Raw genomic sequence first — 26,898 nt, 5'->3', positions numbered from 1 at the left:
TGTGGTTTAGGATCACAGAACCGTCAGGGCTGGAAGAGACCGTAAAGATCATCGAGTCCAGCATCCACTGAGCGCTGCCATGCAACCCCAAAACCACTAAACCACATCACCCAGCACTGCCATGCACCTCCTGAAGCAAAGGTGTGTTAAAGACGCATCAGATGTGGTGATGAGTGATGAGGTTTAGGGGTTATAGTAGCAGAGCAGGATGGACGGCTGCACTTGATGATCTCGAGGGTCTTCTTACAACCTTGACAATTCCGTTCCGCCGGGCCCAGCGCGCTGTGAGGGACCGCGGGGAAGGGGAGGGGGGGGGGGGGGCAGCGTGAGGGAGCGCGCGCGGGGCCGCTCCCCCCTCCCCGCGGGGCGCGCGCGCGGTGCCGCAGCGCCGCCCGCCCTCCGCCGCCCGCTCTGCGCACGCGCGCGGCTCTGCGGCTGCGCGGCCGCAGCGGCGCGAGTCCCGCGCGCTCCCCAACAACGGCTGCGGGTGAGCGCTGCGCATGCGCGCCGCTCCTTGTGTGTCTGCGCCCCGCCAGCCCCGCGCGCTCGGACCGGGACCTCGCGGGGAAGTGGCGGCGGCGGGTGCGCATGCGCAGAGCTGCCGTTCTCCACACGCCCCCGTTTTCCGTTTCCCGACTCGCGGAGAAACGCCGCGGGGGCAGCGGGAAAGGTGCGCGTGTCGCCGCGCGTGCGCAAAGGAGGCCGCGAGCGGCCCCCACCGGGCTCCCGCCAATCGGGCACCGCCCCGCAGCGCCGCCGCGGCCCAGGCGCGCTGTGCGTGCGTCCGCTCGTGCGTGCGTGCGTGCGTCCGCTCGTGCGTGCGTGCGTGCGCTCGGCGGCGGCGGCGGCGCGTCCCGAGCCCCGAATGAACGCGCCGGTCCCGGCGGGCGAGCGGCCCTGAGCGACCCGCGAGCGGGGACGGGCCGTGTCGAGCGGCTTCTCCGCCCGCACCCCGCCCGCCGCACGGGTGAGTGACCGACGAGCGACCCGCCGAGCACCCGCTGCCCGCCCCGCCGCCGCTGCGCCGCGCGCCGGGGGCAGGCGCGGCGCCCCCGGCCCGCCCGCAGCCCCCGGCCCGAGGCCCGCCCGCCCGCAGCCGCCGCCGCTCCCGGGGCTGCAGCCGGCCCCTGCAGCCCCGCCGGGGTCGCGGCACCCCGCGGTGTCCCCTCGGGGGTGTCCCGGGTGCCGGTACCGCCCCCCTGCCCCCTCCCCGGGCCGGCGGTGCCGCTCGCTCCGCCCGCCCCGGCCCGCGCCCTCCGTGCAGGGAGGATCCGCCCCCCCTTGTCTCCCGGTCCCGTTTCCCCCAAAATTTCATGGAATCGGGAGGGGGTCGCCCTTCCCGCGTCCCCCCGCGCTCCCCCCGGTCGGCGCTCGGCTGGGGAGGGCTCGGGCCCGGCGGTGCCGCTCGGGCGGTTCCTCCGGAGGTGCCGTCCTGCCCCGTGGGTGCCCCGGGAGGCGGCGGCGGAGGTGCCGCTATCGGCCCATCTCCCGCTCCCCGTGGGAGGATGTAAACTTTCCTGGAGATCCCTCAGCGCCGTCTGCCAGATCTCCCTGACCGCGGGCTCTCTCTGTGTCATTTTGAGTCACCTGCTCTGCTCTCATTGTTTAGGCTTTCGAGGGTTTGCCCTTCTCTCCTCGCATCTGCCCCCTCTTCGGTGTGTTTGGGGTTTTTTTTTTTAAGGAAGTTACATGGATAAATTCCCATCCTACTTTTTATAGTGACTGTAGGATGCTGTGTGAATGTAACTCTTGGATAAAAATTTCTGTGGGATCTGTGATTTGGGTTCTCAGCCACAGAACCCTATAGGATATTTTCCCACTCCCCTTTTCTCCAAAATAAACCTCCCAACAATGAGTGACCGGTCCGGAAAACTGCGAGGCACTTACAAGCTGATGTCTCTGGTATCTCCAGTGAGCATCTTGGAAAAATCAGCACAAATATTTTCTGTAGCTTTTCCTGAGGGACCAAACCACTTCAGCATCTGCAGTGGCGTTTTCTAAAGCTTGTTTACTTCTCACAGGTTTTCCCTAGGTGTCTGAAATTTTCTTCACAAATCTAAATTCTAATTTTTTGAAATGTAGTTTGGGAATTGTGCAGTTCACTCAGGAAAACAAACTTAACAAGTGCAGCGTGTGGGTTGCTTCCTTTCTAGGAAATACGGGTGAGATTTTAACTCCTGTAATCAGGCTCCTGAAACATGTTTGGGCAATAAATAGAAATTAGAGTCCAGGTTACTTTCCATTCTTTGGTGCTGAACAATGTCTCATGCACTGAGAGCATCCTGTGCCTGAGCATCATTCAACTTGCACTTTCATATTGGGGAATCTGTTGTCTAGAGCTCAGTAAAGCAGCACAGAAGCTACAGAAGGGTGTAAAACCTGCTGCCTTAAAGATAAAATAAAGATGCTGTGAGGGAAAACTCCTCATTTAATACTTTAGTGCACATAAGAAATGTGAATGCAAATGAACCCGAATTTTTCAGTGAAGAATGGTTAAGTGAATTTCTGCTTGTGTGATTCTAGGGTAGATGTAACTTCTCATTTCTTAGATCGAGCCTGTGGAAAATTGATCTGTATGGAATAATCCTTGTGTTTGTAATATGTGTGTTCCATTTTGGTGGAGACAGTGAAAATCTCCCAGCCAGTGATTCCACAGTACGTCACTCCTTGTGATCCAGTCTGTGAGAGTTTGACAAAACTGACAAGCAAGATTCTGTCAACAGTAGATGGAATCACAGTTTTTTGTAATTTTTAATCACTTTTTAGCCTTTTAAACATGGAATACCAAGATATAGAGCTGTTTTTAAGTTCAATTTTTTTCTCATTCCGATGAAATGTAGCCTGATCCTTGGCAAGCTAGATTATTTGCTCTGGATGATTTAACTTGAGAGATGAAAACAGAATTTTGAGTACTTGCTTTCAGAATTGTGGGGCTGTAGCCGCATAACTTGGTTCATCTTTCTCAGAAAATGTGTTTTGTTTCTTTTTTAATGAACAGGATAAGTGTATTTTGACACAAAGAAAAGTGATCTGAGAGTAGTGTCTTCTCACATTTATGAGAAAGCAAATATAATTTATGGAGAGATCTATAGATGTTTCTCATGCTCAGGTTGTTTTCTACGCTCTTTCAAAATGTATAAATAGGGGAAATTCCCAGTGAAACAAACAGGAAAACCCAAAAACAACCACAAAAAACCCCAGAACAAATAAAACAAATACAAGGTTGGAGAGAAAACTTTTAGATACCCTTGTAAAAAGCTTTCAAGGTAATTTAATCTGATGGTGAAAAGAATGTGAATTTCTTTTTTAGCCTGTTTGAGTTTTGGATTATTTTTCAAGTGTTAAGTTATTTGTAATGATGAAGTGTTTCAAAATACATATTTGCTTTTTTAAAAAAGCATCAGCCTCCACGTATCAAGTAAATATCGGCATTATTTTTAACTTCACTGTGAGCCTTAAAAAAATCTAATTATGCAGAAGTACTTGAGGAAGTCAGGCTGTGTCAGGTTCTGGTGCTGCTGCAGTGACGTGCCTGTAGTGCACTGGGAGTGGAAAGCAGCGAGCTCTGAGAAGGTTCTTTATAATCTTGTGTCTTGGAAATTTGTTTTTCCTATAAATTAAATATGATTCGAGCCACTTAAATTTTTTTTTTATGTGTGCTATAAATTACTTTCATTTTCTGAAATACAAACTGGCTGCTTAAATGGAAGGTTAGCTCTGTTTTAATAGTAATTCTTGTTCCTGAGTGTCAGTAGGACCTTTACACGTGTACAAGGAAATTCCTGATCTTCTTTTATTAGCTGGTATCGTTGGTGTCAATACTTTAATAATATAATTTGAATATAGAATGAAACTGGCAGACCCAAGGTTGTGTGTGTATATACCACACTGTTTATACAAAACCAAAACTTTTTTGCATTTTGCATTATTTTGTTAGTATATTTCTAAACATCCCTGTGTGATTTATGTTGATCTGTTGAATGTGAGATGTAAACAAGTAAATCTTTGTGATATTACTTCCTGTTTATCTTTTGTAGGTCTTTTTCTGCTCCCAAATATTATTTAAGTTTTAAAAATTACTCAGATTTGTATTTTTTAATACACATACATACATATATGTGTATGTATATATCTACCTGTCTTGTCTCTTCAACAACCATTATTTCTCCTCAGAAGAGATTACAGAATAGCCTTGTTTTATTTTTTCTTTAGAAGCATACAGTATAATAATTCTTTTGTGCTTAACACTTAAGGACTCCCCATTGCCTCTGCAAAAGGGTGTGACTAGTTTATCCAGATTGGCACATTTTTTGTGCAAATCAGCAAGATCCGAAATCTTTGCATTCTTGTTCTGAGTGTGCATCAGCGGCGCAGTTGGAACAGAAAGTGAGTGCAGCTGTTGGGAGCAGAGGCCCGGGGGACAGGACAGGCACCTTTGGAGTTTTGCAGGGAGCCGTGCAAGGGCAGCAGTTCCAATCTGTGAAATCCTGGAGGAGCAGGAGTGTCTGTCGTTCCTTTGCTGTGGCTTAGAGCAGTGAGTGATCCCAGCATTATGGGCTTCTGACAGCGCTGGGGAGCACCGGCTCTGCCCGTGCAAATTCCACAGACCAGCCCTGCATTTTCATGCAGATCTGTGCCATTGTAGCCCAGTCCAGATGTTTTGCAGCTCTGCTCTCTTTATTTATGGCTGGATTTAACACTTTTTTCCAACACATCAAACTCTACGGTGGTTTTTTCTTACATAGCCCAGTCAAATGAAGAGAAAGACGGGGGATTTTATTGCAGTTGTGGCAAATTCTGATAGTAAGGCTCAAATCTTCCAAGTGAAAGCTCTAAGTAAGTCTGTTTGAAGAAGATTTTTTTTTTTTTAATTTCTTCATAGATATAGAAGCAAATAAACACAAACTTCTTAATGCTGAGCCAAGAAATTAATGCGCTCATTGAGTATTTTCACTTTTGCATGAGCTGTATCTGCCCGAGTTGGGCACTGTGACCTCAATATTACATTTTAAAATGTGCTGCTGTAGCACGTGAAAAGTTTGTGATTCATACTGAGTTAATTTTAAGTTACTTTTCCAAGCTGAGGACATCAGCTCTCATACACTTACTGAAACCTGGTGCGGTACTGCCAAACTAACTGTGGGTCACGGAGAGGTTTCCATTGCAGCACCTTAGTCAGAGAGGTGTCTAAAATTTTGTTCCTAATGCTGTTTGAGTAGCCACAAGACACCTCTGATACCAAAAATGGCAACATTTTATCATCTCATCTCTGCCCTTTACTCATCTGCCCTGAGACTTTGGGAGCCTTTACAGCCAAAACCTGTGCTGGAGGCTGTGCTGAACTCTGGGTTTTCCTTTGCTTCTCTTTTTGAAGAAGTTCAGTAGCATGAATTTCATTACATGTACATACACATATATTTATATATATATTTTCTACGAAGTCCTTTCCTGTAATAAATAATTATAAAAATCAGTTGCAGTAACTTTTTCCCTCTGATTCTCTTGATGTATTTCCCACTTATTTCATTTCCATTTTCTGCTTCTGTATTAGCATCCAAAGTTTTATTTTAATTCTCAAACTTTTTTTTTTTGCGTAAAGAAACTGCTTTTACTTGCTGAAAAAATATCATTTAAATTTGGCAAAATACTGCCTCTGCCAATTGCTTGTTTATTTGGCTATGTTGAAATAGCATAAAGAAAAGGAACAAATCACTGTATTTGTAAAGCTGTGTTAATTTGCCTTTTGTTGCTGTTAACACGCTGATTGCAGGTTTTTTTCCCTGTAGCATTGAGAGGATTGCAGTGGCATTCTAAGGTCATTTAAAATCATGACAAGCTCAGTCGGACAGAAGAAAGTCTCCTCCAGACAAAGGAAGTGTGGGTTCTGTCGGTCGAATAAAGATAACGAATGTGGGCAGTTGCTGATGTCGGAGAACCAGAAGGTGGCGGCACATCACAAGTGTATGGTGAGTGGGATGGAGCCGGGAAAACGCTGCAGACACGTAGAAAAGCCAACCAGATTGCGATTGGCACACACGATTAACCACTGCAATTTGGTGGGTTTCATATCTATACATTTCTCTATCACTTACACCCTTAAAAATTAAAATAGAGGTTTTGTCTTTGCAATTTTAGCTGTTCTCGTCCGCACTGGTCTCGTCACACACTGATAATGAGAGTCTTGGTGGATTCTCTATTGAGGATATTCAGAAAGAAATAAAGAGAGGCACAAAACTGGTAAGTCTCTATTTTGGCTCTTGAAAAGGGAAGACAGTATTTTCATACTTTCCATAAAGTTTGCAAGGAAGTTGTTCAGTGTATTTAATCTATTTAATATTTTCTGTTAGATTTCAGAAAGAAACCCACATTCTAGGGTCCTGGAAAGGTGTTACTGTGCCTTACCAGTATTTGGGTTTGCTGATGAAATCTAGCTTTAACTACCAAATACACTTTTTCTCCTTTTATATATTGATTTAAAAAACAATGCTGCATATATAGAGGGCTTTTGAGGTATGTGGGTACAGTAGTCATTGCAGCTCTACCAAATTAAAGAGATTGAGCAACAATGACTTTCTTTAATTCCTGAGAAGCTAATTTATTAGGATTTTTAAAAATATATTTATTTATTTATTTTGAGCTAATTGTTTTCCATTTGGGGAAATGAGTGAGGCTCTTTTTAAAATAATTTTAGCAGACAATCAGATCACTCCTCACATTAAAACCTTCCAGCCTAGATATTTAAAGCACTCTATAAATTTACCAGTTCTTGGACCACTAACTGAAGTTCAAAGTGTTCTTGTAGAACTACAATTTTATAATAATAGTCTACTATTTAATCCACTGTTTTATTTGAATCTTTTCCAATCCAGGGAATTTAGTTTGCTCTAATTAGTTGAAGCATAAAGAAAGAATTATACACAAGTCATTCATGTTGTGATTAGGACTTTCCAAAGAACACGGTACTAAATGAAACTATTGATCATAAAGCAACTTCTTGATTGCTGTGTCTCTTAAAGGGTTTTAAAGGTTTTTTCTTTTTATGTCTTTGGTGTTTCTCTTTCTGCTTCTGAATGTCTTTATGTTCTTTCTATTGTAATGGCTCCATTCATGGAGCTCACCAGCTGTGTGTACTAGGCACTTTGTTCAGGTTTTTGTAGAAAACCTGCTTCTGGTCAATCTAATGGATTCATAGTCCTGACTTGTTTCCTCTTTGGAAAAAATGTACAAGATAATTTTAGATTGTGACTTAGGTGCTGTGTCTCTGTAGCTGTCAGAAAGCTGCAGCTCTGAATCACTCTCTTGAGGAACTTGTCTTTCTCCAGTGCCATGTAGGAAGTTTAAAGGTAAAGGTTTATCATTAGCCCAGTCCCTTCTCTCAGGTCTCTTGCTGGTCTAGCCTGGTTCATTCTGGGAGAACACATTCAGCAAAAACCTCAGTGCACTGGGTTAGTGAATGTATTGATGGCTTGGGCTCAGTTTGTGCTCCCTCAGGAGGTGCTGCTGGCCAGGTGCCACTGACAGGACAGATCTCATTAGCACAGTGACATTTTCTGGTGGTAATAGATCTGTCTGAGAAAAGGTGATAGGTTCTGGTGGTAGGCCAGTCACTTATGAAGTCTAAATATTTGGGAGTACAAGTCACTGATGCCTTAATTATTTTAATTATCTGTATTATTTCTAGTATCAGTGAATGGAAAGGTTTTGGTTTTTTTTGAAGAACATACTTAATTTGCAGCTTATTAAACTTCTTATATACCTGAAATAACTTGACTTAGTGACCATTTGGATAGCAGACATGTGCCAATGGAATAAGTATTTTATTACTTATTAGAAACACATATAGAATGTGTGTGCTTTGTTTCACAAATATATCATGGTGTTCATAAAAATAAAGTTTTCTTTTAGTCATTTCTGGTTTTCAAAAAAACTGAGATTCTGACTAAACTTGATTGGCTGGATATTAAAGACTAGGCTTTTCTAAAGGACTTTGATCAGCAATTATTATATATAAATCCATAATGTATAACAGATTTATGAGATAAAATGCCCATAAAAATTAGATAACAACTAGGGAACAGTATATAACTGTACCATTTCAGAGCTTGCAGAGGAGTAAATGGAGATGATCCAAGGCTTGACATTTTTACTGTTCAGTTGACTTTGTTAAAATTGAAAAACAGGCTGATGGTATATTTGGTAACTTTGATGGTGTATTTTTTTGGCACATTTGAGACTAGCAAGGAAAACTTGACTAAACTGGTGCAATGGAGAAAAAAAATGCATCCTTCACAGATATTTAGGAAATATGCTACATTGCATACTTACATTTGGAATTGGTTGTAACCTTTTGGGGGTGTGGGCAATATTCAGGATACAAAGAAAAAGCCCCAGTTATCTTGGGAGGTGAGTTTAATAGGAATTCCTGAGATTTGAGGGAATATAAAGTCAGAAGAGAACAATAAAGAGAAAATTTTTTGATACTGTCAGTTACTTTCCAACCACAGTATAAGAAAGACCTTGAGCAATTTAGAAGGCAGGTAGCTGCTGTTAACTGTGTGTCTGATACAAGAGGAATTAATTAATGGGAAAAAGGAGTAAAAGAGCAGCCTCACTTTTAATTTTTTTCACAATATAAGTATAAAGAGCAAAATTTAGTTTAGTTGAGATAAACTAATTGTGTTTACCAAGTATTTCACTGAATTCAGTGTTTTGGAAAGGTCTCAAGGATGTAACTGTAGAAAAAAAGTGAAGTTAGTTGCTGATGCTGAGGTGAATTTGCAGCTCATCAGTATTTCTGACTGCAGGATTCATTCTCAAATGAGTGCCATTTTTTTCCCCATCTTGCCTTTATAATATAATTCAGAATTAAACAGGTACAATTATGATTTTAACTTTTCTGAAATGGTTGGTACAAACAGACTATGAGAGGGATATTCAGGTGAATAGCTGTCTCACTTTCATCAAATACATTCCACAAAAATAAATTACTTATTTTCTTTGTTGAGTTGATAATGCATCTGATGGTTATTGCACTGTTGCAGACTTGTAACAAATTTCTTAACTTTAAAATGAACTATGCAAAACACCTGATAGCAGGAAGAGTAATACCAAGTGCATAAATCCATTTGTTTTGTCACAGGAGTGGTAAAGATTTTTGAACTCTGAAGTATTTAACAAAAAATACCATGAATTGTGCTTTCTTTTCCTTTCCAGATGTGCTCCTTATGCCACTGTCCTGGAGCAACCATTGGCTGTGATGTGAAAACGTGTCACAAGACATATCACTACTACTGTGCTTTGCATGATAAAGCTCAGATAAGAGAGAAACCTTCACAAGGCATTTACATGTAACTATTATTTATTTGTTACATTTGTTTTTTCATTTGTATTTTACATTCTTTGTTTAAAAAACAGAGCAAAACAAAACCCCACTTTGGAATCTAAACAAAACTGTTGCAAAAAAATTCTAATTTATGATTGTGGCATTCAAAATAGTGATGTGCTAGAAAAGCATATTTTCACTGCAAGATTTGTGTATCAGTGAGACTTATAAGTGGGAGAAAAATGTACTGGCATTTAAATTTAAAAGATGAGTAAATAATCTGTGATTCGTGACTGACTTGACAGTTTTCAACTACTTTGTTTATAGGATTTTATGTCGAAAACACAAGAAAACTACGCATAACTCTGAAGGTAAAATTATTCAATATAAATTTTTCCAATTGTAGAAGGATATTTGGTTAAATTTAATTTTTCTGGAGAATAGAAATGTTTTCAGTAAAAATTAGAACTACATTTTTTAGAGAAACAATGAGTTTGGAAGCCCATCTGATTTCTGTATTTTCTCTAAGAACTATTGATTGAGGTGGAGAAAAACCCCAACCATAAATTGTAGGATGTTCAAAAGATACAATGCTCCATAAAAACGAAGTTTGGGTAAAAGTTATACATTCCCTTCTTGGAAGAAACTGGCTTATATTTGTAGTTAAATATTCACAATATTAACATTTGAAATATTTAGTCAGATATCAGCTGGTTTTTGCTACTGCTAATGTTCCTAAATATTCATTATTTTTTTGATTAGTAAATAGAATTTAATTCTTGAATAAAGAAACACCCCACAGTAAATGAAAAGGGTTGTGATGAGTTCACTTACAGATAAGATTCTGAGTCATGATTTAAAAGAAGGTTTTATGGATCCATTCATGAAAGCTGTGTAGCTTTGCAGAAAAGGTTAGTGAAATGCCACAAATGTAGGTATATTGGGTGGTCTGTTAAAACTCCAAACTAGTTGAGCAATTGTGTATTAAGATATTTTTCTTTTTTTCTGTATCTGAATTTGGGTAAGCAAACAGTTGGTAGTTTACTTATTGCATTGCTTTCAACTGAAATGTCATCAGATTTAACTAATGAGGAGAATGCAACTGTTTAGTGAAGATTAAACTTCAGAAATTACTTCACTCTCTATGCCAAATGTATTTTTACAATAATATATTGCTTTTTTATGCTACTTACAGTCTGTACAGACTACTTATAGTCTACTACTATAAGCAGTAGACTTACTAATGGTAAATGTTTGGATGTTATTTCCATATTCAGAAAGATTCTGAAGGCAGCAGAAAATACCAGAGAAAATGGATTTCTCTTTTTTAGTCTATTTACATAATTATTGTTCCATGCCTACATATAAAACTCTAATTTTACTTTTACTGGGTTTCAACAAGAAAAATAATATGTGTAATTTGTTCTCCAAAGAGAAGGGGCCAAGTTATCTTGTATTTTGGCACTTTGTTTGTTTGCTTTGGGGGTTGCTTTGCATGTTAGCAGACACAGAATATGAAAGACATTTTGAGTGCAGAGAGGTTAATCTCTTTAACTGATATTTTAAAATAATCTTTTATACTTACTCACAAATGTCTCAGTGTTTGCCATGTGTTTAAAAATGTCTCCAGTTCTGCATGGAATCCTTTTTCTGCTTGAGATTCCGTGCAGGATCTGAACTTGTGCTTTTCTTTAAGAGTTTTCATTATTATTTAATTTCATTATTTAAGAGTTAAACATTATTTCAAATTTTCCTGTGTTGTTTTCTAACAGCGAGGGCTTTTAAATTTTATATAGATACAGGAAAAAAAAATGGGCTCTTTAATTAAATGTTGATTATGGTAGTTTGTTAAAACATTGATCTAGACTCATATAAGGTGCCTTTTGGATTGAGGGTAGGAGAGAAGAAATACACAATGTCACTCAGAACAGCTGAGGCAAAGAACCTGATAGTATATTATTTAGGACTTTGCACAGATTTTTTGTTAACAATATTTACTTCTATCATACTTTATACTTCTAGAAATAGCTTTGCACTTCTAGAACCATGTGTATATATAGTTCACATTCCTGTTTTCAGTTCTTTATTTAATATTCCTTTTAAATTCCAAAGAATATGTTTTCTTTTTAGTCCATACAGTTTTGGAAACTTTACCATAAAATAATTATTAATTACAGTTGTAGATTTGACGATGCCAGAAGCTGGGGCTCTTTTGTGATAGACCTTTACATCAAAGAAAGTAGAAATGATACAATGCTACAGATTTGGGAGGAGTTTTTTCCTTAATACTTAAATGTTGAAGTTTGCTCACTGAAATGACAACTGGCAGGTGTTGGATGGTGAGATTAAGCTTTATATGTGTATTTTGTTTGTTTCTTGATGAAAATGTGAATGTCAAGGAGGCATTTAAATGTGAAAGAATGGTGGTGTGTGAAACCAGATAAAGGACTTGGCAGAGGAGAGTGACTAGACTAGGCAGGGAAACTAGATGTTAACATAGTGGTGGGTTTTTTTAATCTTGTTTTAGTTTCATTTTCATTAATCTTTGCTTAGCAGTGTTTTCCTAACAGAGCAGTTAAAGCTTATCTGTGGTTCTGTCACCCTGTGTGGGTGCATGGAGGCACTGGAACCATCAGTCCTTGTTAATGGAAATTTAACTGCTCCTCCTCTGGGTTGCTTTTTGGTTGGGGATTTTTTATTATCATTCATTTATTGCAGTTTTTTTCTCTTGGTCAGTTTAGAACATCTGTTGGTTCTTATGCCTGTTTTTTTTATCCAGATTTAATTGTTCCAATCCAAGTATTTTTATTTTGCTACTTATGTTAGTAGATGTTCAAAGAGTTTTTGGGTGTGTTTGGTTTGTCCAGAACAATTTATTTTCTGTAGGCAGCACTGTGAGATTTTTCCTTCCCTTCTCTAAAATGGATCCTTCTGGGGACATACTTGGCCAAATCTGAGATCTGGCTCATGTACTTCTGTTAGAAGTTGTAGTTTAAAAAGACATGTCATGTCTGTTAAACACTCAATTACAGTTAAAGAAAATCTCTTGAGGCTGCATGGAAATGTTGTTGAAGGACCTATATTGGAATTAAGTTACCTGCTAAGACTCAATAAAAAGGACCTTATAGATATTTTTTATTGCTGTTATTAAATTTGGGTGGTGTGAGGATTCATCAGAGTTAGTATCTACTCATCAAGGCAAAATTAATGAGTGATGGGAATTAATTTTTCTTCACTTGACAGGACGTGATGAGCTACCTTCTGCTTTCCTCAAATATAAAAATATGAAGCATGGCAGCAGAGTACTGTGCTCTTAAATTCATTATCTGTTTCAGAAGACTGTTGAGTTTATATGGCCTGGCATTTTGGTGACATGGAATAGGAAAATTGTATTTCTCCTATATTTCCTTTGTGTAGTTCAGAGTGATTTCTCTCTGCTTTGTTCCCATTATCTGGATAAAGAACATCTAGGTTTTTGCCTTGCTGGTTAAAAATTTAACAAAACAACTGAACTTCAAATAACAGCTTCATTCATAATTTTAGGCAAGCTAAGTTTTCAGTACCTAATAGGTTACAGGAATTTGTGCCAGTGCTTATCATAGCTAACCATTAGTTGAATTACTGTTCAGTTTGATACAATTGCAGTTATTCTTTTTGAGGAATGAAGTATTGTTGAACCAACGTTTTGGAACTGTTTGTTGGAATTTATTCCAATATACTGGAAATAATTGTTAAAAAATTAAGAAACTGGCCTCTCTCAGTTCCTGCAGGTGGGGCTGCCCTGGCTCATGTGTTGAATTTAAAACAAATTCAGCTGATGAGGAATAGTGTAATATAAACTAAGATAAGAATGTAATTTCATCTGTTACACAGTGGTAAGACAAAGACTAACAGAGACCCCTGTGACTTCTCTTGTTAATGTTTAAAGCAGATGCTTGAGAACTGTGGGGTCAGAAAATAAAATGTCTGTAATTTCTGTTGTAGCTGTGCTTAAAGCCTCAGGGAATTATGTTTCCACAGTGGAAATAAGGACATTCCCTGTCTTAGCATCCTTTTCATGTTGTTCTGAAGATCTGCCATGGAATCTGTGCTGCTCACACTGCTCAGTAAGTTGAGTCAGGATGATATTTCTCTGAGACCTATTTAGAGACACTGCAGTCTATAGTGCACTGAGTACTGTCCCAAAATGCTGTGAAAACCTGACACTGGCAGGAAAAACATCTGCAGCTTTTTGGCATTCTAGTTAGGTAACATTCTGATTCATCTTTGCATTCTTCAAGCACTGTTTGTTCCCTGTTGCATTTTCTGTAGCACTGTTCCCAGCACAGGTTTGCCTCACTTTGTTTGTAGCAGACTCAGGTGTAAATGTTTCTGTAATGTTGCAGTTTGGGGTCATTTTGATTCTGATGGTGAGAAAAATCTTCCTGGGCTCTGCTAACCCAGCCTGCCTGGTGCTGTCTCCTGGAGAATGCTCTGGGTGTGGCATCAGATATGTCCATGGTGTTCCCACAGAAACAGTTGGTCCAGGCAGGGAATGAGCAGTGTCCCAGTACAGGCTCATGAGGGTTTGTGCAGAAGCATCAGGCTTGTCTTATGGAAAACCACACAGCCAATGGAAAAGGAAAAAAGTGAAAGATGTGGGGGATGGTTTGTCCTGTCTGAGGAGCTGTCCTGTGGTGTTCTAATTCTCCCTCCCATCTGGGCAGGGTGTTACACAGAGAGGCTTGGACTACTCACCAAGTTCATCAGACCAGGGCTTTGTGATTGTGCAAATCATAAACTGAGTGCATCTTCTGTCTTCAGTCTTTGCCAGTCTTTCTTTGCTTGAAAATGCATTTAAATTCTGTGGTTAGCAAGGACTATTTTATTATTTTTCTATGTTAAATGTACTTAATTAAAGAAATCATCTCAAGTACCTCATAACAAATAACTTTTGGATAAGAATCATCAGTTCCTTGAAGTATCTGGGGCTTTTGGAAAACATATTAGGCAGGGCCTAAGGGGTAATTTATTTTCTTCCTCTCCATTCTTACTTTGGTTTAGATATGTTTCATGTAACTTTGTTTTTTCCATTGAAAAAGATAATCCAAAAATTATATTCAGTGTTTTGGTTGTTAATTTCACATCATCTGCTGATAAAAACTGCTATTATTTCATTATTAGTTTACCTGATTTTGTATTTGCTTGCAAGGGAGTTTATGGAAATTCCTGGTTCATATTATTGCTTATAAGTGCATCCACATTTTTACTATTAACTACTGGGCCAATAGAACTCTTTTGGGTTTTTTTTTTTTATGTTTCTTTTCAGTTTAAAATAATGATGTTGGCTTATATGGTTTATTGGGTTTCAGCCATAGTTTAAGGACATTTTATCTAGCATGCTGAAGTACTCTTTTCTTTCTCTGTTGTATTCCATTTATCTTCTAAAAATCTATTAAAATTGATTTTGTTCCTTGAATTTTTAGTTTCTCTTTTATCCCAAATGCACTGTAAAACTTTACCTGCATATGGGTGATTTCAGATTTATATAGCAGCATGTCTCAGCCACATCAGCATTCTATGCTTTGGCTTCTCTTTATGTCCAGTCCTACTTGCAAATATATTTTGCCAGTAATTTTGGTTTTTATCTTCCTCATACAAACTCAGCCTCCTTTGTTTCTGGCTCTCTTACTCTGTTGTTCTAGGTAATGTAAAATGTCAGTAGAGCAATATTTATTGTACACATCCTCTTTTTACTTGTTCTTTCACAACCTTTAAATCATTTAATCTTTGTTACTTTGCTTTAACCTCTATTGGAAAAGAGTGATTCCATGTGTATTTCAGGCTGGTGCAGTATGGATCAGTGATATCTCAACCTCTTCTCTGCCAAGCCTTATTTTAAATAGCAAAACATCTTGATCCTTTTTCCTTCTAGTCATGATCAAGGGAGAATTTTTAGATTTCTCTCTGAAGCTGAATCTCCCTGCTAACAGTTGATGTAATACAGCATTTTGTCAGGCTTCCTTCTGTGGTACTTTGTACTGCTCATGGATTTCTAAAATGCAAATTAGGCCCTTGTTGCTGCTCATCTGAATTTACAATATCATATTCCTAGGTGCTTTTTAAAATGTAGATTGTTTCCTCTTGATTTCTGCATTTACTCCCCCCTTCTCAGGCCATGTTGTGTATTGGCTCTTTTCAGATCTAGCATTTAGGGACTTCTGAGGGAAGCTCATAGAAAGCTCCTTGGAACACTTTAGATAAAGTTATATTGAGAAAATTGTCATGATTTTAGAAACCAGTGCAGTAATGGGATATGGGATGGGGGTAGTTGAGGAGGGAATTCTAGGGATTCTAAGGAATCTCAGGGGATTCAGAGGATGGGTGATATCCATGATAAAACATCTCCTGGTCAGGGAGGAGTTGAACAACTTTTTGTGTTTTCCTTAGTTCAAGCTGACATGAGAAGTTGGAAACACCCAACCATCAGATGCCAGGGACACAGGGTAAGCTGGCAGTGGGCTTGAGGGAGGGATAGGGCACCCCCCAAGCTTTAAATTGAACATGAAGACCATCCAGGGCAGATGTGTTTAACAGCTGGTACAGCCTCCCTGTTCTGTTCTGTGAGTCCAGGGTGCTGTAAAAACAAGAGGAGTTTTAATGTTTGAGGTATCAGTCTTGAAGGACAATGTATTAGAGAAGATCCTCACATCTTGGTGCTGTTACTTGTAGGTCCACATCACTTGAAGTAGGAGATGTAAATCTTGAAGGAATTGTATTTTAGTGAAGGGAGGGTCATGTAGCATTTGGATTTAATGGTGTCTGAACTTCTCTGAAAGTCATAGTTTTGAGCACAGAAAAGGGTTTCTCCTTTGAGGAAAGCTGTGCATTCTTCATGGGTTTTTATCTTACACTGAAACTATTGCAACTACAGCATTTTTACTTTTCAAATCTTAAATATACTAATAATTATAGACTGAAAAAAAGCATTTAAGGACTTAGTTTGTTAGGAGACTAACGTTTCTTATAAGAAGTTGGTTTTCATAAGGTGTGCTTGGTTTTTAGCAATTACATCTCACTTCTAGTTCTGTAAGTGGGACTGTAGAGTTCAGAACATGCATTAATGTTATTTTAGAAAGTAAGAGTGGACTGAGAGGGGAAAAGCATTTTGGTTGACAAAATTGACAAGGAGCTTTGGGAAAAAAAAGGAATGGTGGTGAATGCACTATGTTTTGCTTCTTCAAATACAGTAGGGAAGTCTGTTGAATTATTTTGGAGGGAATATTTTCAATTTATTACTGATGCTATTTATAGGGTCAAGGATTCAATAGTCACATTTTTATAAGACCATTTTTCTAGAATAACTGTATGACATCTGTAAATGTAAAAATAGAGACAAATATTCACAAATTTCTTTGAATAATCAGTGGAGAGTTCATATGATGAACAAAATAAAAATTCTTTTTGAAAGAGGTTTTCAGATTGTAATAAAATTTGCTATATGCAGTCTAAGAGGTCAATATCTATATTGCATAATCTTACTTGGGGAATTTAGCAAGTGGTGAGAAATGAAAAGTAATGTTAGATAGGAAATACTGAGAAGAAAATGTAAAATATATTGTTTCATTACACAATCTGTGTCATTGTGTATTTAATTTTTTCAGAGTACAATAAATGGTGCTTTTTGACATGTAATTAGCAAAGAGTAGTTTATATATTAATAGGGGTGTTGTAGACAGACTGCTGTGTCTTAGTAACAACTTGGGCAAATTTGTATATAGCTGAATAATCTGTAAATTTAAACCAAAATAATTTGCAGATGAATGTAAATTTCAGTATAACCTGTAGTGATGCATTTGGATGAGTTTTCTGTCCTTCCTGAATAGCTGAGCAGAAGCTGCAGCTGTCTTGGTGACAGATACAGGAGATGGAGCTGAACAGGATGTGCTTGTGTGCCAGGCTGGGCCAGGGCTTCAGTTGTCTTCTGCTCCCTCTTGGTGGCTGTGGATTATGTTCAGCACTTTGACTTCAAGTTTTGTGCAGTTGAGTCACTGTTATGAGACAGAAACATGGTCTGGTTTTTATGTGATAATGGGTAAGAAAGACAAGTGGTGGCAAGGCAGCATTTAGTCTCCAGCTAAGATGTCCTGTCTGGATACTAAAACAATATGGCAATATCCATCAAGTGAATGTTCCAAGTTTTCTGATTACCATTTCCTTCTCTTTGGGAGCTCATATTGATGTTTGTGGTTTGGATTTTGAGAAGAAAAGTCCTTCAGTGGGGTCTGTGTGTGTTCTTTAAACAAGTCTGCTGAAGTATGTTTGTGGTTCGAGGGGTGAGTGCTGCATATTAAAAGGAAGAAAAGATATTCCTGTGAGTAGGAAAGTTGTGACTGAATAGACCTGATTGTTAGATGTAGTTATCAGATACAATTTAATTAGATCATACTGGAAGCAATTTTAATCTTGCAGAATTGATCTGTGTCCTCTGTAGAGCTGTGAGTTGTGCAAAGGACAGTGTGCCCAAAGCTGGGCTCAGCTCTGTGTAGCATGGTATGTCTGAATTAAAAAATGTATTCTTAGATTCTTAATGGTCTGTAAACACTTGATATGGGATGTTGTCAGTGGGGGTGATTTCCTCTAAACTGGAGGCTGCTTTTAGCTGCAGATCTAAAAATATTCTGCAATGACATAAAATTGTAGATTCGTTCAGCTGAAGGCAAAATACTTTTCAGTTTTAAAGCTTGATGTTAATGTTATAACCTAATGGATGATTTTTTTCTTAAGTCAACAGGCATCAATTAATAAAGCAAGGAGAGAGGTATTATTTGGGTGCACTGGCATACTATCAGGGGCAATTTATATTGGAGTTAAAAATGCATCTTAATAAATTATTAGCATGGTGAAAATACTTTCCAGTTTCAGTGTAGTTTAAATGAATATTATTTCCAGTGAAGATGTGTACCTGAGGATACATTTTAGGTCTGAAAGTAGGAGTTGTAAGAAAACTAAACCTTCTATTATAAAGATGCAAAGCTGTGTGACATATAAAAAGTAATGTTTTCAGGATCTGCAGTTGCATGTTTGTAATAAATGGGAAAAGGTGCTATTTTTATTTCTGAGCAAAATTCAGAAAATTAAAGTTGTTGTTTTTCTTGTCTGGTTTTGGTGGGTTGTGGGGGTTTTTTTTGTTTGGTTTGGGTTTTTTTCTTAGTTTGCTTTTTATAAAATTGTGTAGAATCTTATTTAATGATATTTTCTGACTTCTAAAGCAGATTTAGAAGAAAATATCAATGAACACGAATTGGAGCCTTCACCTCCCAAAGGAAAAAGGAGGGGTCGTAAGGGAAAGCCAAGAAAAACAAATTTAAAAGGGCAATCAGAAGACACTAGATCTACGTCCTCACATGGCACAGATGAAATAGAAAGCAGTTCCTATGTAAGCAGTAAATATGCTAAACTTCTTAGAAGACAGAATTGCATATTTCTTCTCTGAAATATAAGTTTTATTAAAATTTGCATTTGTCTGAGCCTCCAGCTGGTGGCCACAGGCTTTTAAAATTGCAACCTTATTTGTATCCCAGCAGTATATTTTAGTAAAATGTTTTTCTTTCAGAGAGACAGGTCTCCCCACAGAAGCAGCCCCAGTGATACAAAACCTAAATGTGGATTCTGTCATGCAGGTGAAGAAGAAAATGAAGCTAGAGGAAAGCTTCATATATTTAATGCCAAAAAGGCTGCAGCACACTATAAGTGCATGGTGAGTAATAGTACTGTGAACCAGTTTATTCTGTGAATTTTGTCTGAATTGCTATTTTGGATTTTAATACAGTACCCTCACATGTAATTATGCTGAGTATTGTCTGTATGCTGATGATCTCCTTAAGCACTGAAGTGTTGCAAAGTGAGCAATTCATTTATTTTCACTGCAGGCAATATGAATAAAAGTTGGCTTCATGCTAGGAGATGGAATTAGCTCAGGGAGACTCTTTAGCTTATTAAAAATGCTCCCTTAGCATCTAAATGCATATGAAGTATTTAAAAAGAAAAACAGAAAACAGATCTAACTAAAAGAATTCTTTCCAAGAATAAAACAGCTTCACAGGCATAATCTGAGAAGAATCCATGAACTTTGTTAATTTTCTGACATGTGGATTGAGGCTGTGACTTACACAGAGTGTGGGATATGGAAGTTCTAGAAAGCTCTTGCCTTCAGGTGATCACATTTATAGACCTGTCAGCCTGAACAGGATCTAATTGCAGTGAACATGAGCAGACAGTGCCACCTTTCAGATCACTGGTTCTGTGAGTGAGGTAGGGCTTTAACAAACAAACTTGGAGTAACAAACTTCACTGGTTCATGTTGTACCTCAGAATGAATGAATAGTCCAGGCAATCTGTGGAGTTACTCACTGACTTTCTGTACCTCACTAAACAGAGAGTTGGTGTGTGCCAGCAGCTTTGAGTCTTACTCTGGCAAAGCTCTTTGTTACTTTGTTTACCTGAACTTCAGTTTTAAGGCTGTTAAAGTTGAATATAACAGGACAATGATGGAAGGGATGGTATTTCTGTTCTCTATTTTCATCCCTCAGAACTTCACAGCTATATTGACATCATCATTGATATATTGAACCTGAATTACATATGTATCACAGGGAAGGAAATGGAATATTCCTGAAATGTTGAGTAGTGTAATTGATAATATTGCCCATTTGCTACTTTATGTTTTCATCCTATCATTATTTCTCATCTACTCTTCTGTCTTTTAAAATACATTTCTCCAAGGCAACAGCAACTCTTATTGAAGCAGTCAGGTGAGGATCAGGAGTACTTGAATTGCTCAGCATAGGGTTTTTCCTAGTTTGTTGGTGTAGTACAGGCTGTCTGAGATCACAAAACAGGATGTTCAGTGCTCAGTTATTCCTGTAAAGAAAAAATTTCCAGTCATATTGGTGACCTGACATTATTTCAACTTATTTTTTTACAGTTGTTCTCTTCTGGCACTGTCCAGCTAACAACAACTTCAAGAGCAGAATTTGGTGATTTTGATATCAAAACTGTACTTCAAGAAATCAAGAGAGGAAAAAGAATGGTATGTACCTGCAGAATATGGTGAATGTGTTAGTGAATCTGCTGAGGTCTGTACAGCTCTGCCTCCTTCCTTTTATGGAGCAATCTTCTCCATCTCTTTCTAAACACAAATTAAAATAGATTGTTAATTGTGGGAAGGGCAGCCAGATAGGAATATTAGTAGTGTTTGGGCATGTGGTATTTGGGGTTCTTTATGGCAATGTACATAATTGTTATTATCATAGAACCATATGATTCACATTAGCCATGCTGTAACCATAAGAGAGTAACAGCTTTGGACCTGTGTTACTAAAAACACTGTGTGAAGCTGCACATAAAATTAGAGAATATACAGTTCTTGCAGTGAATATATTTTCTAACATTGGAAACAAACCAGTGTTTCCAACTCTTTTGGTGTTTTAGTAGGAAAACATATTAAGATCTCAGAGGTGGGGATGCTGGTACATGACACTGTATTTATGAAAACTCAGGATGTTTTTAAAGTGTTAAGAAATTTATGGGGGATCAGATGGAGAGTAAAAAACTAGCAATATTGTTCCTTGAAAAAAATAATTTAAGACTTTTTATATATTAGCATACTAACTTCAGCAGCAATAAAATGGCCTTGGAAATGCAATAATGGGTTTTGCAATCATGCAGCAATTTTCTGTGCAACAGACAGGTAAATCCTAGTGTTTGTGTTTTAGTGGGTTGGTATCTTACAGTTTCTGGTTTACCATGTCTTTGATTTACTCATCATTGGAAGGATGATCTGCCAGAGGAATTATTCTGTTCCAAAATGTTAGCCATGAACAGGAGGAACACTAAACTGAATGCTAAGAGAGAAAAGTCTGAGATGCTGAACGTTGCTGTTCTCTTCTTTCCCCTGCACAGAAATGCACACTCTGCAGCCAGCCTGGTGCTACTATTGGGTGTGAAATCAAAGCCTGCATAAAAACATACCATTACCACTGTGGAGTAGAAGACAAAGCTAAATACATTGAGAATATGTCACGAGGAATTTATAAGTAAGGACCTATGTAATTGTTAAATCTATTACAAAAGTAAAGATATTTCATGACACTTTTTCTGCCTAACTTGGCTAGTTAATATGCTCTTAAAAAAGAAGATATTATTTGACTTAAAATGGTATTTTTAATTAGTTCACTTTACAAAACATATCTGTTACTCTGCTAATTTAGAATTTCTGTAGCGTTGTAAATGGGGAAATGAGAAAATTACTTTACTTATATTATATTTTCCTTCTCCAGTAATCTATAATTTAGAAAAAGAAAACTGATGTCATGATTCCTCCATATTGATGTGTTTATGCTTTTCTTGTGGGGCTTTTTGGACGCCCCAGGTCTCATCCCTCCTGGAGAGCTGTGGCTGGGCTGCAGCTGAGCTGCTGCTCTGTGCCCACGAGAGGGCATTCACCGAGCAGTGCTGTGGCAGCTCTGCAAAACTGGGGTTGCTCACAGCTCTGTTGGCTGCTCTTGAGCTTTGTTTTCCTTCTCAGTTTAACTGGTGCTTGACTGAAAGCCCTGAATGACTTAAGAGTTTGCAACTGACTTGTGGCAGATCTCAAAACAATTTGAGAGAAGTCATGTTTTGATGGATATTTTCCGTGTAAATCCTCACTGTTCCTTTTATTGTGCCAGACTCTATTGTAAAAACCATAGTGGAAATGATGAAAGAGATGAAGAGGATGAAGAAAGAGAAAGCAAAAGCCGTGGCAAATCAGGCACTGACCACAATGACATTCCTCAGCAGCAGCTCAATGGAAACTAGGTATGGAAGTTACTCCTGACAGATCTGTTACCAAGACTGAAATGCAATATACAATTAATGTAGTTTACTGCAGTGAAGTATTTAAATCTAGTGTATGCAGAGTACTTTTTATTGGCATACTGTAGAAGAATGGGGAGGATTTGTTGTTTTTTAAATTTGGCTGACTTTGTAACAGTGTAAGAAGGGAGGTCCTGATTTCTCTTGCTAAATGTAGATGTAATGTTAGAGCTGTGAAATGCTTTTCTGTATGATTTAAAATTTACTATTGTTTTCATCATTTTTTAAACAGGTTCAAGGGACAGAGTTATAGAACTGGGAATGGCTAAGACATCATAACTACTAATTCTTTTAAATTGTTTTCTAAAAATCAGAAAAGGGTTAGTAACTTTTTACTACCCAACTCTGTTAGAAATTTCATTGAACTGCCTGAAACGTTCATGTGTGTGAGCCTTCAGTAAGTGGCAGAGTTTTACATGTCAATATTATGTAGTTTGTAGTCTGCAGTGTCTGGAAAAAAAAATGAAACACTATATAAATGATATGTAATATGTACAGTGTCAAAAGTTAAGGCAGACATTGAAATGAAGTAAGATCTATATTTCTGGACTGAATAAAAACTTTTAAGATTTGGAATGTGTAAGTTGTTTAGTGGATTCACACGATGAGGGAAGGTCTTAGCTAGTTTCATTAACAACATGGACAAGTCCGTGGAGGCAACGAGCTGGTACTTTGTGAATTTTGCATTTTCTTCCTGCACAACTTCGGGAGGCTGTAGATGGCAAAGCCACGCTGTTTCTGCTTGGGAAGCACCAGTAGGAGAGGACTCGGTGTACACGAAGCACGCTTGAACATTTCAGGTTGTTCCTGTTGTGATTGCTCATTCTGCCTGGCATTGTTTGCAGGAGATGTACTTGAGCAGCTGTTGGTTCTGAGCTGTGAGCTTTAGAACTCATGCCAAAGGGCTGTAGTTCATTCTTGCCCCAAAAACTCACCTCTTTCTGTGTCCTGATTTGCAAAGAACACTTCACCAAGTGTGATTAAAGCCCAACTATACAAATGTTTGGACTTTGCAGCCCAATCTCTTTTACTTCAGAGAGTTACAACTCTTAACTCACTATGGAATTTAGCCACCATATCTGACGTCCATACCTCAGGTGTTCTCTGTTGTGTGGAACACTTCATGTTTTGTCAAGAATGTGCATAAAGGTCCCATATTCTGTAAGAAGAATGAGGAAACAACCTTTTTTGCTAGATTGGTATTTATTTTTTAATCATGTGACCACTATATGGGAAACTTCTCGTATCATCCTTACTGTTTTAGTGATTTTTTTTTTTTTTTCCTTTCTCTGTCAAGTCAACAGTCTCATCATGGAATTCTACTTGCTAGAATTTGATGTTCCTTGAGGGAATGATCAGATCTAGGCTATACCAAACCTAACAGAACAGTCCTCTGACTGCTTTCAAAACACCTTGTCATTTCTAATGATTACTGGCTTCTTCAATTGGTCTGTTAAAGCACATCCTCAGACTTACTTAAATAAAACCAAAAAGCTGAATCTAGTCCACATGTTTGTCTGTTGCTACTGCATCACCTTATTGTTTGTTTAGGGTTTTGACTTGTTTCACTCTGAACTCCCAACAAAACTTCTGGATTTGAAGGAAGGAAACAAGCAAAAGACACTGATTTGACTATAAACTGCTACAGTTCTTCTGTGATTGGTATTGCAAAAACGGTTCATTTGTAACATGAGTTTCTGTAGCATTTTTTACTTGTATTTTTAAAAGATTTAACATGTGTCATTTGTCTTCTTATGCATTCCCTTAATGTCTTGAGGGACTCAATTACTGTATATTGGAGTTTCTAACATTTTACCTGTTAGAATTCAAACAATTCTGTTTGATTTCCTGGAGAATAATCCCATTTGGAAAGAAATATTGCTGTGTACAGAAAATATTCAGTTACTGCTCTAAACATGATGCCATTGATCATTTTTATTTTGTATTTGTAACTTTCAAAATTAAAAGCGTGACTTGAATTGCAATGACAGATCCATTATTGAAATTGTCTATCAAGGTGTTTTGTTTCTCCTAGAATATGAACATTTTTCAGCCACTCAGAACAGCTATAGAATGCAAAATAGCATCCTTCAATATTTAAATTACTTCAGTTTGTGCCTGGGACATGGCCCTCCCATGGAAAAAAGGCACTTTGTTTGCAGCTACTGTATTTAACTAAGTTTGCATGGGGTAGATCTGCCAGCATACTGACTGTACTTGAGACTGAGCTCTAATTCATTGTGTCAGTGGCTTAGTATAATATTCAGTCCAATAATAACTCACCTGTTATGGATAAATGACCCCATTCCATGCCTTGAAGAACCAGAACAGCACTTTACCTTTGGGTAGCAGAAAAGTGAGTGGCTGGTTTCCCTGTTACCCCTGTGTGCTGAAGTGGCCTGGTGAAACTGTCATCAATTCAGAATTCATGGAAGCAAAGTCAAAAGCAAAAACCTTTTCTTACAAGCCTCAAATTTGTCATAACTGACTTCAACTCATGTATGCTGGGTAAAAGTGCCTTACAATGTAAAAATTGTATTTATATGTTCCCAAGTAGCATCACCTGCTGGGGAGTAATTCTGTCGTGGTGTTAATATTTAGAAGAAATGTACCTCAGCAGTGTATTTACTGTACATCTCTTTCGTCCTTAATTGTAGTTTTAAAAAGCATGAAAATGTATCATAGTATACAACATTTACATCATTTTTCTAAAAGACAAAATACTGCCATTACTGTCTTTTTATGTGTATTTTAGCTTGGAATTTCAGACAGTCTGTCTGAATTTTTGGGGTTTGTTTTGGTTTGCAGGTTTGTTTTTTTTTTTGGTAAAGCAATGTAATCTTTGCAAGCGTATATTGAAGATTATTCCGGAGCATCTACTGCCTTCCCAGGAATGTTAGAAGTAATGAAAGTGCTCTATAAGTGAACTAGGTATGTTTAAATTAGCTAGTTAAATTAATACAGTCAGTTTGTTACTGAGATTTTTTTTTTTTTTACTAGGCACCTTCTGCTTTCATCTCACAATCAGAATTCAAGATCATGAATTCAACAAAACTTGTCTTAAAAAACTGGTTTCACTTTTATTTTTTTAAATTTTTATTATTATTGTTACTTTTTGCCTTTGGGCATTTCTTTTGCTCACAAGAGGATTGTGTGCTGTTTAAGATGCCTGGAACCCTCTGAGAAGGGAGGTTTCTCCCCAGCTCCCTGCACCTCTCCATTAAGAGATCTCCCCAACTCACTGTGTCTCTGTGTTCTCACAGATCTGTGGTTGTGCTATTCCCAGAAAGGACTGTGCCAAGGAAGGACAGGCATCACAAGGATCCTGTTCAAATATCTTGGGGATGCAGCTAGTGCAATGCCAGAATTCCAAGGTCAATCCCTGTAGCAGTGGGCTGTGCTGTCCAGGGCAGGGGGAAAAGGCTGGTTCAGTGTCAGTGCAGCTCCCAAGCATGAGGTGAGCAGAGGATCTGCTCCTTCAGCAGGGGTTGATCCACAGGAGCTTCTGTCATCAGGCCCTAGTGGGAGTCACACCTACACTCCACAAAGTCTCAGCTTTAGGTACAAAGAGCTGTGCTGATCTACAGTGGTTTGAGTCTGCCAAATCTGGCCCTGAAATGTAGTGTCACAGAAGAGAGCTTGCTTCTTACTCCTGCCTATAAGAAAAAGATCTTCATGCTAAAACAGAGTGAAAAATGAAGAGGTGATAATCTGTTTGAAATATAAGACTTATCTGGCAGGTGATAATCAGTGCATTCCAAAAATATTAATACGCTGAATCAGATTGACAAGAAAATTAATCCTCATTAGATTAAATTAATCTGAAGAGAAGTGAAAGTGCATGATAGCAATTAGTAACTCTTCTTCCATGTCACCAGAGTCAGATTCCACTATATTAGTGATGGAGGTGAAAAACCAGAACACAGCCCTTGATTTATAGACTTGGTGAAGCAGTTCCTAGACATGCATGTGTATGCACAGCCATTAGTCAGCAGTGACATCTCAGCCCTTAACGAATTCTGGAGAGTTGTTGCTTGTCAGAAAGCACTCAGGTTAGGCCAATGTTTGCAGCTTTTGCTCTAGCATATATTTACATTAGGTGTAAAGACAAGGAATGTATGGAAGAGGGTAAATGCATTCCTATCTACAATGTTATGTATATTTTGTTCCTGTTATATTGGCTTTACTTCCAAAGTTGTAGTTTGCAGTATTAGTTTCTTTTTATTGGTATCCTTGCATATATATATTCAATAAATGAGTTATGAATTTCATGTTTGCATATCTGTCCTTTTTCCAAAAGTGCAACTTTTGAAACTGATACTTTAATGCATAGATGCAGTATTTCTTATTGAGATTACAGGCCCAGGGCAACCTTATTAGCAAAGAGGTGAGAAGGCATCCAGTGTGACATTTGGTGGTAACTCTACATGTCTCTGTTCCTACTGCACTGGGTAAGCTGCTTTGGATTTACCTCTGCTTAATGCAAAGTGACTGACTTGCTGGACATTCCCTTTCTCACCTTTCATGAGCTTTTCTTTTTTTTTCCCCAAGAGTAAAATCAATTCAGAGTAAGAAACCAAGGGAATGCAGAGTATGTCTTGGTTTCAGGTGGGATAGAGTTCTTTTTTTTTTTCTAGTAGCTGGCACAGTGCTGTGGCTTGGATTTGGTGTAAGAATAT

General features: G+C 38.6%; 1 protein-coding gene across 2 annotated transcripts; it reads left to right on the top strand.

Annotated features, from left to right (window-relative positions):
- Positions 1 to 627: 627 nt before the first annotated feature.
- PHF6 (PHD finger protein 6) lies at positions 628 to 26,490 on the top strand. Of its 2 annotated transcripts, none has more exons than XM_079319086.1 (11): positions 628 to 967; positions 5,787 to 5,966; positions 6,136 to 6,237; positions 9,214 to 9,347; positions 9,650 to 9,693; positions 18,574 to 18,740; positions 18,918 to 19,061; positions 20,289 to 20,393; positions 21,266 to 21,399; positions 22,033 to 22,162; positions 22,452 to 26,490. In XM_079319086.1, exons 2-10 carry the CDS (start codon positions 5,829 to 5,831, stop codon positions 22,160 to 22,162), a joined length of 1,098 nt encoding a protein of 365 aa, XP_079175212.1. In that variant the 5' UTR covers positions 628 to 967; positions 5,787 to 5,828; the 3' UTR covers positions 22,452 to 26,490. The 2 variants fall into 2 exon arrangements, with proteins under 2 accessions (XP_079175212.1, XP_079175213.1); XM_079319087.1 differs by having other exon boundaries at positions 630 to 967; positions 18,577 to 18,740.
- The last annotated feature ends 408 nt before the right edge of the window (positions 26,491 to 26,898 follow it).

Source organism: Erithacus rubecula, assembly GCF_903797595.1.
Source record: "Erithacus rubecula genome assembly, chromosome: 15".
In the NCBI taxonomy this organism is placed as follows: Eukaryota; Metazoa; Chordata; class Aves; order Passeriformes; family Muscicapidae; genus Erithacus; species Erithacus rubecula.
Note: the sequence above shows the minus strand (reverse complement) of the source record. Positions and strands in the feature narration are given on the sequence as shown.